This window comes from Camelina sativa, chromosome 7 (genome assembly GCF_030686135.1).
Source record: "Camelina sativa cultivar CO46 ecotype springtype chromosome 7, ASM3068613v1".
Classification (NCBI taxonomy): domain Eukaryota; kingdom Viridiplantae; phylum Streptophyta; class Magnoliopsida; order Brassicales; family Brassicaceae; genus Camelina; species Camelina sativa.
In genome coordinates this window covers 7,544,937-7,557,217 of record NC_141886.1, presented here as the reverse complement: position 1 = coordinate 7,557,217, position 12,281 = coordinate 7,544,937, and the positions used below count along the sequence as shown (strand labels likewise).

General features: G+C 36.6%; 2 protein-coding genes across 3 annotated transcripts; one reads left to right on the top strand and one right to left on the bottom strand.

Annotated features, from left to right (window-relative positions):
- Window positions 1-797: 797 nt before the first annotated feature.
- Window positions 798-6,761, top strand: LOC104707616 (TATA-box-binding protein 2-like; the record flags this gene model as incomplete). Its single annotated transcript, XM_087458343.1, has 5 exons — window positions 798-881; window positions 985-1,033; window positions 1,155-1,201; window positions 1,840-1,932; window positions 6,717-6,761. Coding segments are annotated over 5 exons (318 nt in total), but the record flags the coding sequence as incomplete, so codon positions are not given.
- A 2,915-nt stretch (window positions 6,762-9,676) lies between these two features.
- Window positions 9,677-11,414, bottom strand: LOC104700653 (dirigent protein 10-like). 2 transcript variants are annotated; one of them, XM_087456483.1, is made up of 2 exons: window positions 11,174-11,414; window positions 9,677-11,069 (listed from the first exon to the last, which is right to left on the bottom strand). In XM_087456483.1, exons 1-2 carry the CDS (start codon window positions 11,193-11,195, stop codon window positions 9,841-9,843), a joined length of 1,251 nt encoding a protein of 416 aa, XP_087312609.1. In that variant the 5' UTR covers window positions 11,196-11,414; the 3' UTR covers window positions 9,677-9,840. The 2 variants fall into 2 exon arrangements, with proteins under 2 accessions (XP_087312609.1, XP_087312610.1); XM_087456484.1 differs by lacking the exon at window positions 11,174-11,414 and having other exon boundaries at window positions 9,677-11,157.
- Window positions 11,415-12,281: the final 867 nt, after the last annotated feature.

Below are 12,281 nucleotides of genomic sequence, written 5' to 3'. Positions count from 1 at the left end.
TTAAATCAACGTATTAAAACAAAAATCTTGATAACCTCTTACTCTAGATTGTTAAGACCTTCTCCAACGGGGGTTCATAGAAAGGTTGTTAGTGTTTTATGGGAAAAAAATAAATCAGAAAAAAAAAGAAAAAAGTTCAGAAAACCTCTTATACAGTATATATATCTTTGTTTGATCTAAGAGACGATACGTATCACGGTTCTGTTGACCAAAGAAAATAATAGAAGAGGAAAAAAAAAATTTGCCCAATCAAAATTTTCTTTCTTTTTCTCTCTGTCTCTCGCAATAGAAGTTCCGAATCGACAAAGGAAGAAGATGAAATCGAAGGACATGGAATCAGAGGAGGTTGAGATTGGGGTTGGAGGTGATGCGTAGCGGAGGAGATTGAATCGGCGGAGGAGATTTCGCAATTAGGTAAACGAATTAGGGTTGTTTGATTTTTGATCCCAAATTAAGGTTCTTTGATTTTTGATCCTCTCTCATCTCAAGGTATCCCTTTCTCATTAACTCTCTCTCTCTCTCTTTCATTTGATTTCCTTTTTAGCTTCTTCAGTTTTGTGAGAGGCTGTTGGATTTGGTAGTAGAGCATGTCTCTCTTTTATACGACTTTGGACACAATTCCTAAAATGATGTTCCATTCTGAAGTAAAGATTGACGTTTGAGTGAAACTATAGCTATGGAGTGCATGATTCAATTGATATTGAACACCATTCATCATAGGTTCTGTTTTTTCAGATCGTTTTGGTCTTTTTTCTTATACCGAGATTTTATACTTCCAGGTGCATAATTTTAAGTGATTCGTGTTCCAGCGTTTTGCTGCTGTAATTATGAGGATTAGAGAGCCAAAGACTACAACGTTGATCTTTGCATCTGGGAAAATGGTATGCTTTATAGACTTACAGCTTGTTTCGTCACTTTTTTCTCACATGCCTTGATCTACCATGTCCTTCTTTTCTAACGGCCATCTATGTTTTCCAATTGTAGGTGTGTACCGGAGCTAAAAGTGAACATCTTTCAAAGCTGGCTGCAAGAAAGATAACTAGCTTCTCTTAATGCGGCTGATGTTCTTCTAGTAGCACTTTAGTTAGAAACTTGATATTATTCTAGTAGGTATTTCTTCTATGTTATACTAAAGAAGTTTCTTTTTTTTGTTCAGTATGCTCGGATTGTTCAGAAGCTTGGCTTTCCTGCAAATTTCAAGGTACTCATATGTCTATCTCTGTCCCTGATCCAACATACACTGTATTATACTTTTCTATCTCCATCAGCAATTGGTTTGCTTTCGTATTGGAAGGATAAACTATGTATACAGTCTAGTAATAACATAGCTGATTACGGGGGAGGTATTGGTTTAGGATTTAGAAAGAATTTTAATGACTTTAAAAGTTAGGTAAAATATGTTGTTATTCAATCAAGACTTTTTAAAACTCTTTAAAAATTTGGTGTTATTGGTTGTGGATTTGTAAAAAGTTATCTAAAATCTTGATAAATCTAGTGTTATTGGATTAAGAGTTTTATAAAGTCATTAAAAGTTTTATGTTATTCAAGTAAAACAAAAGAATCTTGGATTGTTAATGAATTCAAATTTTATGTTATTGGTTTAGGATTTTATATCATTTCCTTCATAACAAAAGTCATGAAAACTCTTTCATCAAATAGAAAGATTTTACAAGATTAGAAAAAACAAATCATCAAGATTTTAAAAAACTTCCTAAACAATCTCTTAGAATCCTTCATTTTTAACTTTCAATTTTCTATGATTCTAACAATCAGCAAGAACATAAAGTCATTAAAATTCTTTCTAAATCCTAAACCAATACCTCCCCCTACATTTTGCAGGATTTCAAGATACAGAACATTGTAGGCTCATGTGATGTCAAATTCCCGATTAGGCTTGAAGGTCTTGCATTCTCTCATAGTGCTTTCTCAAGTGTAAGTGATCTCAAGCATTGTGATCATATATGAAAATATATTGGTGTTGTTACTGGTTATACAACACAAGAGAGATGATCAAGAAGCAATGAGTAAACCTGATACAACCAAGAGTACAAACACAGATTCATTGAACGTTGCATTGAACAAGTCTGATACAAACACATGTTCAGACATAGAAGCAGTGAACAAGATGGAGCATGTGTAACCAGCTACAGACACAGACGCAATGATTCCTCATGAAGAGAATCAGAGAATACTAGCTCAGCCAAGACAGCTCAATGTGAAGTCACATGGAATGAAGTGACATGCTGAACCTTGGAGTCTTATCGAGAAGATCCAAGAAGTGAGAGCTCAACCAGTCATGCTTTAAGCTCATGAGAACAAGTCTTTCATTAACAGCTGCGTAAACCTGAAAAGCACAACAGAACAGAAATAGGTTTTAGTAGTTGAGTATACTTGAAGTGCAACAGAGCTGAAAATAGAGCATACAGCTTGTAGTGGCTGTGTAGTGCAACAGAGCTGGAAACAAGGTAAACCTCGTGAAGAGGTTGTGTAGTGCAACAGAGCGGAAAAGCGTCAAGTTGCAGCAAATAGTAGAACGGCTGTGTCAGAAAAGCATGTTTGTGTTAGGTGCCACAGGAACAAAAGTATGGGTCAAGTTGACAAAAAGAGAACAAGCTTTTACCCAAAAGAAAAGAGGAAGAAGCTTGTGGAACCTAGGGTTTGTGGAGAACTCTAAGAAGTATAATAGGAAGAGGTGGTAACAAGAAGCAGTTTACGCACTCTAGACCTAAAATTGAGAGAAGCACACATGTTGTGTGTGGTGTTGTCCCACCAGTAAGATAGAGAATCTACTGGTGGTTTTTGTAGAGGTTCACACTCGTAGGAAAAGGCAAAGAGTGGTAGTTCCTTTAGTTCATGTAGATTAGAGTGGTAGGCACAAGTGTGTGCTAGATACCATTGGCAAATGTGACTTTTACGTTCTAATTCTAGTGAATGATTCTGGACTTGGTCCTGGGGATGTAGGTTATCCGAACCCCGTTAACAAATCTCTTGTGTCGTCTCTTCACTATCCTTTCATCTCTCTGTTAAGCATCACACATACAGATCTGTCATACAAGTCTGTAGATCTAGCACACATCTCATTATTTCAATTGGTATCAGAGCGGGAAACCGATCTGAGATTACTATCTCTAACAGGTTAGATCTTGGATGTGTTGCTAGATAAGAGAGAAAAGAAGATCTTTATCGTTTGAGAAGAAAATCCATAGTCTCTTTTAAGTTTTTGTGGAATCGAAGAAATGGAGAGAGATGGAGGAAGATGACGACGGCGGATCTGTTTTCAAACTCGCCGCCGGATTTTGTTTTTACAGTTCATCGGGATTTGAAACCCATATTTTGCTGTTAAAAATTCTTATGGTTCTTGGAGGTTTTAGTGAGGAATGTCCTTAAAGCTCTTATCAGATGTTATTGGCGTTGTTCTCAGTTGTGTCTTGTATTGGTTGGGATTGTGTACAAGTAAGCTGTTGCAGAATATTCAAGAAGACCTCTGGGTGTTAGAAGAGAAGAGTAAGAGTGCTTGATTATTAAAGTTTAAGAGAAGGATTCACTTTCACTAGTAGTATAAGATGGTCGGGATCAATCTGAGGTAGAATACTTAGTGTTTTGTAACTCCGGTTCAGTTCTGCAAGGTTAGCATAAGTGACATCTGCAAGGAGATGTTGTTCGGGATCAATCTGAGGTAGAATACTCAGAGTTGAGTAAAACCGATTATGTTGTAACCCAGGAAGCTGAAGTGTCTTGTCAGTGAAAGTTGGGACATCGCTTTTGAAATTCAAGAAATTGTTGCTGCTCTAGTTTTTAAATTTGAGGATTGTTTATGAGGTTCTTCTTTTGTGCATTGAAGAAGGATGTTCCAAATACTGAAACAACAACTGCTTCAGAAGCTGCAATTGTCTAGCTTATTCACTAGTTCATTGTTGGGATCAAAAGATGTTGTTTAAAGGTTGTCTCAAGGTGGAGTCTCAAGGAAATCATAGTTGTGGTATGTATTGCAATTGTTTGATGGAAGCTGCATGTCGACCTCATGAAGTACAATATATGGATCTCTAGTCTTGCTTAGTAAGAAGGGTTTCTGAATTTAAAGGAGGGCATTATAAAGGCTATATCTGCAAAAATGGAAACAACTTTAAATCAAGGCTACTTGAGCAAGTAAGTCTGCAAAAGCTGGGGCTATTCAGTCAGTGCTACGTTTAACAAATCATCAATTCTTCGAGAGATTATATGTCTAAGTTTCCGCTGTAACTACAAAGATATTATTTTGATGATTGTGTTATTGCTTCTGATCAATTTTTGCTTCCATTGTTCAAAGGGTGAACTTTGAAATGAAGCACATTGCTTGCTAGTGCTGATGAGTTTCTGACAAAGTTAAGATTCATGAGGTTCAAAGAGGATTTTAAGATGTTTGACATTTGTGCTCTCAAGGAAGTGTTCTCGGCTCAGAACTAGTTTGTGTTTTTGTCTTTAGAAATTAGCTGTTTTGTGTGTACGACAGGCTTTGATCCTGTTCCTATTGGCGACAACTGTACATTTCTGAAGATGGGTTAACTAGTTCTGAGCTACTCTCATTTGTGTCATTGTAACCAAGTAATCATTGTCAATGGTTTGATGGCTGATATCGTGTTCTGGTTTTAGGATTTTGGTATGTGTGAAGTTTCTGCAGTGTTCAGGCAGTTCTAAGCAGACTCTTCTCATCAAAGCAAGAGGAGGATCAATATTTGCTTAATGAGTTCCTTATTGGACTATGCTCTTGATATGTTACTTTTTACCTTTGTTATGCACTCAAGCAGGGGGAGTTTTTATGGTTGCCTTGCAGGATGAGTTAGTGCCATTGATTGCTTGAGTATCAAACTGCGCTAAAAAGAGAGAGTTCTTGTACTTACTCCCATTTGCTAGTTGTTGGAGCTGTTATGCTTGTGTCATTGTTGCTGTCACAACTTGAAGGTGTTTGATAAATGCAGAAGATGGCGTTACATTCAAAATCCAAGGTTTGATGATGATGAGTTGGTTTCATTGTATGAAGTGGAATATCAAACTGAGCTATAAAGGGAGACTCTCTGATTTACTCCCATATGCTAGTTGTTGTTGTTGCTATGCTATGTCATGGTTGCAGACAACACTTGTAGGTGTTTGATATTCACTGAAGATGTGATCAGGTCAAAATCAGGAACTTGATGGGTTATGATTAAGGGAGAGCTAGAGTCCTTCAACTCAGTCAACAAGGGAGAGATTGATTTGTGTGTTGGTGAGTTTGAAGTTGTTTGAAACGGATGTGCCAAAAGAAAAAAGAACATGATATTTACAGGTTGCAGATCATCAACGTTTGTCAGTCCTACAATTCAATCAACAAGGGAGAGATTGAAGATACATTGTGTTGACAGAATTGTAAGACTGACAACAAGGCGTAAAGGATCAACTATTGAAACAGAAGAGAGAATATCACAATGACAGAATCCTCTTAAGGACAATGAAGCTGCCAAAGATTATGCTACAACATGAAAGCTTGAAGATCATCAAGTGCAAGAATATAGAAAGCTTGAGTTCTATAACTCAGTAACAAAGGGAGAGATTGAAGATATATTGGTGTTGTTACTGGTTATACAACACAAGAGAGATGATCAAGAAGCAATGAGTAAACCTGATACAACCAAGAGTACAGACACAGATTCATTGAACGTTGCAGTGAACAAGTCTGATACAAACACATGTTCAGACATAGAAGTAGTGAACAAGATGGAGCATGTGTAACCAGCTACAGACACAGACGCAATGATTCCTCATGAAGAGAATCAGAGAATACTAGCTCAGCCAAGACAGCTCAATGTGAAGTCACATGGAATGAAGTGACATGTTGAACCTTGGAGTCTTATCGAGAAGATCCAAGAAGTGAGAGCTCAACCAGTCATGCTTTAAGCTCATGAGAACAAGTCTTTCATTAGCAGCTGCGTAAACCTGAAAAACACAACAGAGCTGAAATAGGTTTTAGCAGTTGAGTATACTTGAAATGCAACAGAGCTGAAAATAGAGCATACAACTTGTAGTGGCTGTGTAGTGCAACAGATCTGGAAACAAGGTAAACCTCGTGAAGAGGTTGTGTAGTGCAACAGAGCGAAAAAGCGTCAAGTTTCAGCAAATAGTGGAACGGCTGTGTCAGAAAAGCATGTTTGTGTTAGGTGCGACAGGAACAAAAGTATGGGTCAAGTTGACAAAAAGAGAACAAGCTTTTACCCAGAAGAAAAGAGGAAGAAGCTTGTGGAACCTAGGGTTTGTGGAGAACTCTAAGAAGCAGTTTACGCACCCTAGACATAAAATTGAGAGAAGCACACATGTTGTGTGTGGTGTTGTCCCACCAGTAAGATAGAGAATCTGCTAGTGGTTTTTGTAGAGGTTCACACTCGTCGGAAAAGGCAAAGAGTGGTAGTTCCTTTAGTTCATGTAGATTAGAGTGGTAGGCACAAGTATGTGCTAGATACCATTGGCAAATGTGACTTTTGCGTTCTAATTCTAGTGAATGATTCTGGACTTGGTCCAGGGGATGTAGGTTATCCGAATCCCGTTAACAAATCTCTTGTGTCGTCTCTTCACTATCCTTTTATCTCTTTGTTAATCATCACACATACAGATCTGTCATACAAGTCTATAAATCTAGCACACATCTCGTTATTTCAATATATATTTGTAAGATGGAGTTAAATCGTACCTCTCTCATCATTGATTGTTAGTATGAGCCTGAGCTATTTCCAGGATTGATATACGAGCGGTGTTGATATCGTATTTACTGGTCATGTCCATGCTTATGAACGCACGGTATGCTCAAAATTGTGTTAGCTTCTTTTATTAGTCATTAGAAAAAACTTATGTCAGTTGTGATATTAATTTGGACAAATCAGTATTATAATTAATCATTTTCCCTATTTATAAATTGCATTTCTATTGTAATGTTTATTATGTTTTTATTATGTTTTGTATGTTTACAAATTAATTAAATGCAATATTTTCCTATTTTTATAAAATCTTAAATATTTACACATTTATACTACTTTTGTTCTATTTAAAATTTTCAAATTTCAAAAAACAATTTTTTTCAAAAATAAAAGACCTAAAATTAGAATTTATAAAATAATACATAATTAATACTTAAAAAATTCAAACAGTATATATGATCCTCAATATATGAACCTCCATTAATCTTGCTCTAACCTAGTGATATCTACGTCTAAAGTGTTATTGATAGGAAGAAATTTTGATTTTTTCATTATTTTTTTTTGTCTGTATTGTGGATTACTTTAGACCAAAAACTATTTAGGCGGCCGGAAAGATATAAAATCCAAAACTTAGAAAAATAAATATACTATACGATTTTTCAACAATTAATAATTCATATTTAATCTTAAAAGATAAGTATATTATATTCGTGGATGTCAAAGAAGAAATAATTGTGTTTATTGGCATTACAATTTACAGATTTGGTTCTTTAGCGCTTAACTATTTAGGACAAAGCAAATATAAACAGTAGGTTCTCTCTCATCTCTAAAATATTTGAGAGAGGGAGAACGTCGTTGATTTCCGTCGCCGTCCGCAGGGGCGGATGCAGACAAATATTTAGTATGGGGCACTAGTAAGACTAATAATTAAATTAGAGGGTATATAAATAAATATTATACTATTTATTTAAGGAAAAGCAAAAAAATAGAGTGGGGCACGTGCTACACCCACGGTTAACGTGCGTCCGCCACTGGCTGTCCGGATCTCTTTCCGGCTATCAGATCCCGATTATTCGGGCTTCTCTTGTGTCTCGTCCGATATTGATTGGCTTACATTGCAACAATGATCGGTTTTGTTGTCGGCGCTTCCTTGCCGAGTTGGTAACGGCGTTTTCTTGCCGTGTTTGCTGTCGGCGCTTCTTTGCTGTGTTTGTTGTCGGCACTTCCTTGCCGGTGTTTTCTGATAGTTAGCTGTCCCGAGTGACTCAGGCTTTTGCCGGGTGTTCTCACGCCGGTTTTGTTTCTTAAGATCTCTGGTTTACAACAAATCATCATATAGGATTATGACAAAAAAGGTAATGAAAAGAAGATGTATTTTCAGCATATTTGGATTGCCTGTAGCCGTTTTCTACATGTATATGGAGCTTCGATCGAGCAAGCTTGTGTGGATCAATCAAATTTCTTTCCTTTTTCTGATTTTGCCAGATCTCATTGTTTAATGACTTGGAAAATTAGATGGGTTGAAATCCCTGTATTTAGATCCATTCTCTCTGTTTAAGCAGTCTCCGGTGAGAAACAACTAAAAATTGATGCTTCACGCATTTTCCGGCGTCAATAGTATTCACTGGTATCAGAGTTTTCAACGGCAAAGGATGACGGAAAGTTTTATCGTTTCTCTTGCAACATGATTACACCACGTGTTATTGTTATTGACACGTTAGAAGCACAAGAGCTATCCTTGTTTTTCCTTTGATTTAATCCTTTGGACCTTTGATTTTGGGCTTGTAAACTAGTTTGGATTAATCAATAAAGATAACAATTTCGGAAAAAAAAAAGCGCTTAACTATTTCAAAGATATATGCTTCTTAGGGTACCTTTTTACATCAAAAATGGTAAAAGCATAGTATTTCAATTTATACTAATGCAAAACAAAAATAATAAGTCTAGACATATTTTTGGTGTTAAAGTCTACACATATATATATACTCAGAGTCTCAACCTAATGATAAATCAGTAGCTAGATAACCCGATAAATTTTTGTTTTTTTAACTATAGTAATCAACTAATAATCCAAATTCCTAATATTTTATTATAATTTTGTTTTTGTTAAATCCCGATAATGTTAAAAGGACGATATCTTATTATATATATTTTTTAACTATTTAAAAAACAAAACTTGTTTCAAAGTTTCCACTTTCCCACCATGCAAATTTGCAACTAAATGACTTAACATCATTATTTCATATATACTCTCCTTTCACGTTTCCCACCAAGCAAAATCTTCAATGACGGCAACTAATGATAGAACACATCAATCATTATTTCACTTTTAAAACATGACATGCGCTTTGCTTCATTTGAGTCATAACAAGTGTTATCCATTTGACATTTTTCGTCAAATCTTTTATCATTTCAGTGTTCACTTGTTTTTTTTTTCTTATAGTATAGTTTAGAATGGCAATGGCACTGCCAATAATTAAATACGTAAATGACTTAAATCTTTAAGAACTACGCCACAATACGGAAATCAAACAAAGTGACAGTGAAACCAACAATACATTTGATTAAACCTTCACTATGAGCCACAGATCAATCGATAAATTTTTTGAGTGGGTTAGTAATATCGAATGATATAAATGACTTTACGTGATTGAACAATGAACATGTTATGAGATGTATGACTGAATTTAGTAATCCATAGCATATGGCCATGGCCATGGGTAGGGCTACAACTAGAGCCTAGAGACTAAAGAGTTTGTGTTGGTCGTGAGTTCATTGTCCATTTACGGACTGAAGGGTCTTCAAGATTTGGTGGCAGTGATCCCACCAACCTTCAAAGTTAAAATTATTAAATCTTGAAGACCCTCAAATCTGTAAATCGACAATTAACTCACGACCAACACAAACCGTCTAGGTTCTAGTCGCTCCCGCTGACTAAACAATATTTTGAAATAAACGTTCTGACTGATTTAAAGATATTTGCTCCAAAGGCCAAACAAATTAGTAACTTCAGGGAAAAAGAAAAGAAGTAAATACAATTTCTTTACACAACTTTCATATTTAGATTACAAATGACGACATATCACACACATACCAAACATTCCCAAACACCAACAGAATAAGAAAAAAAAAAAAAAAAAAACTAGTAAGAAAGATAAACGGTACACTGGAGAACAGTCTCAAGCCCATCAGTGAACTGATACGGCAGATTCTGCTGTGTCCCGCTCCCGCTAGATCCTGTAAACGTCTTCACAATCGCAAATCCTCTAGCGTTCACATACTTCCCGGTACCTCCCATAACTCCTAAATGTGATTCAGAAACCGCTGTTCTTAGAACCCCAAAGAAGCTTATACTATCTTCATAACCGCCACTCTCAAACATCGCAGTGAAGGCCAATGTCTGGCTAGTTCCGTCAACCGCACTTGCCACATAGTATCCCTGCGCTTTCCCAAGCAGACCAGATCCGAGCTCATGCCCTTCAGTTAGTTCATCATCGATCACGGTCATTGTCCCAAACATTAGCATCTGAAGAGCGGAACCACTCGGGAGCTGACCACCGCTAGCAACACTGAAACCGTTTATATTGTTGTTTCCGTTTCCATTTGCCTGGAGAATGTTAGCCGTGGTTCCACCTAGTCCAACGAGGAAAGGGACGTTGTTGTTGTTGACAATCCCGTTGTTGTTGTTGTCCGATGGAACTCCGTTGTTTACAGCAAGGTTTGCACCGTTGGTTTTAGCAAATGGGAGTTGGCCGCTTAAAGCTGGGTTTGCTACTACTCCAGTTACAGCTCTGGCTGTGGGATTTGAACCACCGAGTATATCGTGCATAAAAAATACCAATGTGTTGTCAGGACCTAAACCACCACCAAGACCTGGACCAGCACCCGCACCACCACCAAGACCTGGACCGGCACCTGCACCACCACCAACAGCTGGACCAGTACCTGCGCCACCACCAACAGCTGGACCAACACCCGCACCACCACCAAGACCAGTGGCTGAACCACCAGCGCCTGCAGCTGGTAAAGGACCAGTACCAGTGGTAGGCAAGGAACCTGAACCACCACCAGCTAAAGAACCAGGGACAGAGCCGGCAATTGGTAAAGGAGCAGGACCAGTTGTAGTCAAAGGGCTTGAACCACTTGACCCTGTACCTGCACCTGTTCCAGTAGAACCTGAACCACTTGACCCAGTTCCTGCACCAAAACCAATTCCTGAAGAACCCGAACCAGGAAAGGCACCTGATCCAGCAGTAGAGGCAGAGCCAGAGTTTGTAGTAGCTGAGAATGCATCTTCTTCATCAAGAAGCCGAGCCGCAGCTGCAAAAGTAACAACGAGAGCAATAACCAGTAAAGAGAGTATCTTTTGACCTGCCATTGAACAAGAAAGATGATCAGAGTCAGAGATGCAAAGATTGTTGTTTGAAGCAAATGAATTGTGATGATAGAATCAGATTCTCAAAGCATATATATACATAGATACAAAGTGAGATCCATAATAGAAGAGGAGTTGATGAAATGGAGCAGGTGATAGCTTTAACACATTATCTTAGTGGTTTGGTTTTGGAGAAGAATCATACAAAAATAAGAAAAAATCATAACTTCTCCACAAGATTTGAATATTAATTCATCAAATTTGCTAAGCTGTAAATACAAAACAAACCCAAAAGATTAAAGCTTTTTCCATTTCTATACTCTTTAAACTATAACGAGGATGAAGAAAATGAGTAAAGATCTGATCTTACCAGGAAAAAAAGGTTACTGCTTGAGACAGACTCATTCTTACAATACAATATGACTTGCCCAGAAACTGAAAGCATTTAAGAACCCAATAAGGCTGGCTGTTGTAAACCAAGATCGTTGGTTACACTTTCCCTCTCTCACGCATTTCATCGAACACCTTGTATGCACCTTCCACAATCTTCATTACCAAAGCAATCGAATATAATATACGAATCGAGACTCAATTTCACAATCTAATAGTAATTTCGAATGATTCGTCGTTACAAATCAGTCACTAAACGATCTCAAATGGTGGGATCTGTCGAGTTTGTGATTTTAAGAGACGTAATATTTCCCCGGTTTAGACATACCAAACTGTAACCGGACTACCAGATTTTTTATTTATTTATTATTTAGTCGATGAAGATATTAGAAAATTATAGTTTTTGTTTGATTAGTTTTTGAAAAATATCACTCCATTGGTTTTAAATTATTTATTCTTAAGGTTTTAACAAACATGTTAAAAAGTAAAAATAAAAATCTGTTTGATTGTTTATTAATGTATTCTAAAAAAATTTGTATTCGTGAATACTTGAATACATTAAGACTATAATAATCAAATATCTGCATTGAATATATAAACGATAACTATTCTAAAACAAAATTTAGGTCTTAAAACATTAGTTAATTTAAATTGGTGGAATTATAAATTATCACCTTAATAGGTTATGGTTTAATACTTGAATATAGAAGAATTTTGAGAAATACCCTTTCATCTATCAATTTTCAAAAATATCTCTGATTAAATCTGAAATCTACAAAGTTTTATAACATTTATAACATATTTCTGGATAGTAACTA

Coding starts and splice junctions, on each gene's coding strand:
- LOC104700653 (XM_087456483.1), bottom strand. CDS start 11,195: ATGGATCTCACTTTGTATCTAT. Junction 11,070..11,173: donor GGATCTCACTTTGTATCTAT/GTATATATATGC, acceptor GTTCAATGGCAG/GTCAAAAGATACTCTCTTTA.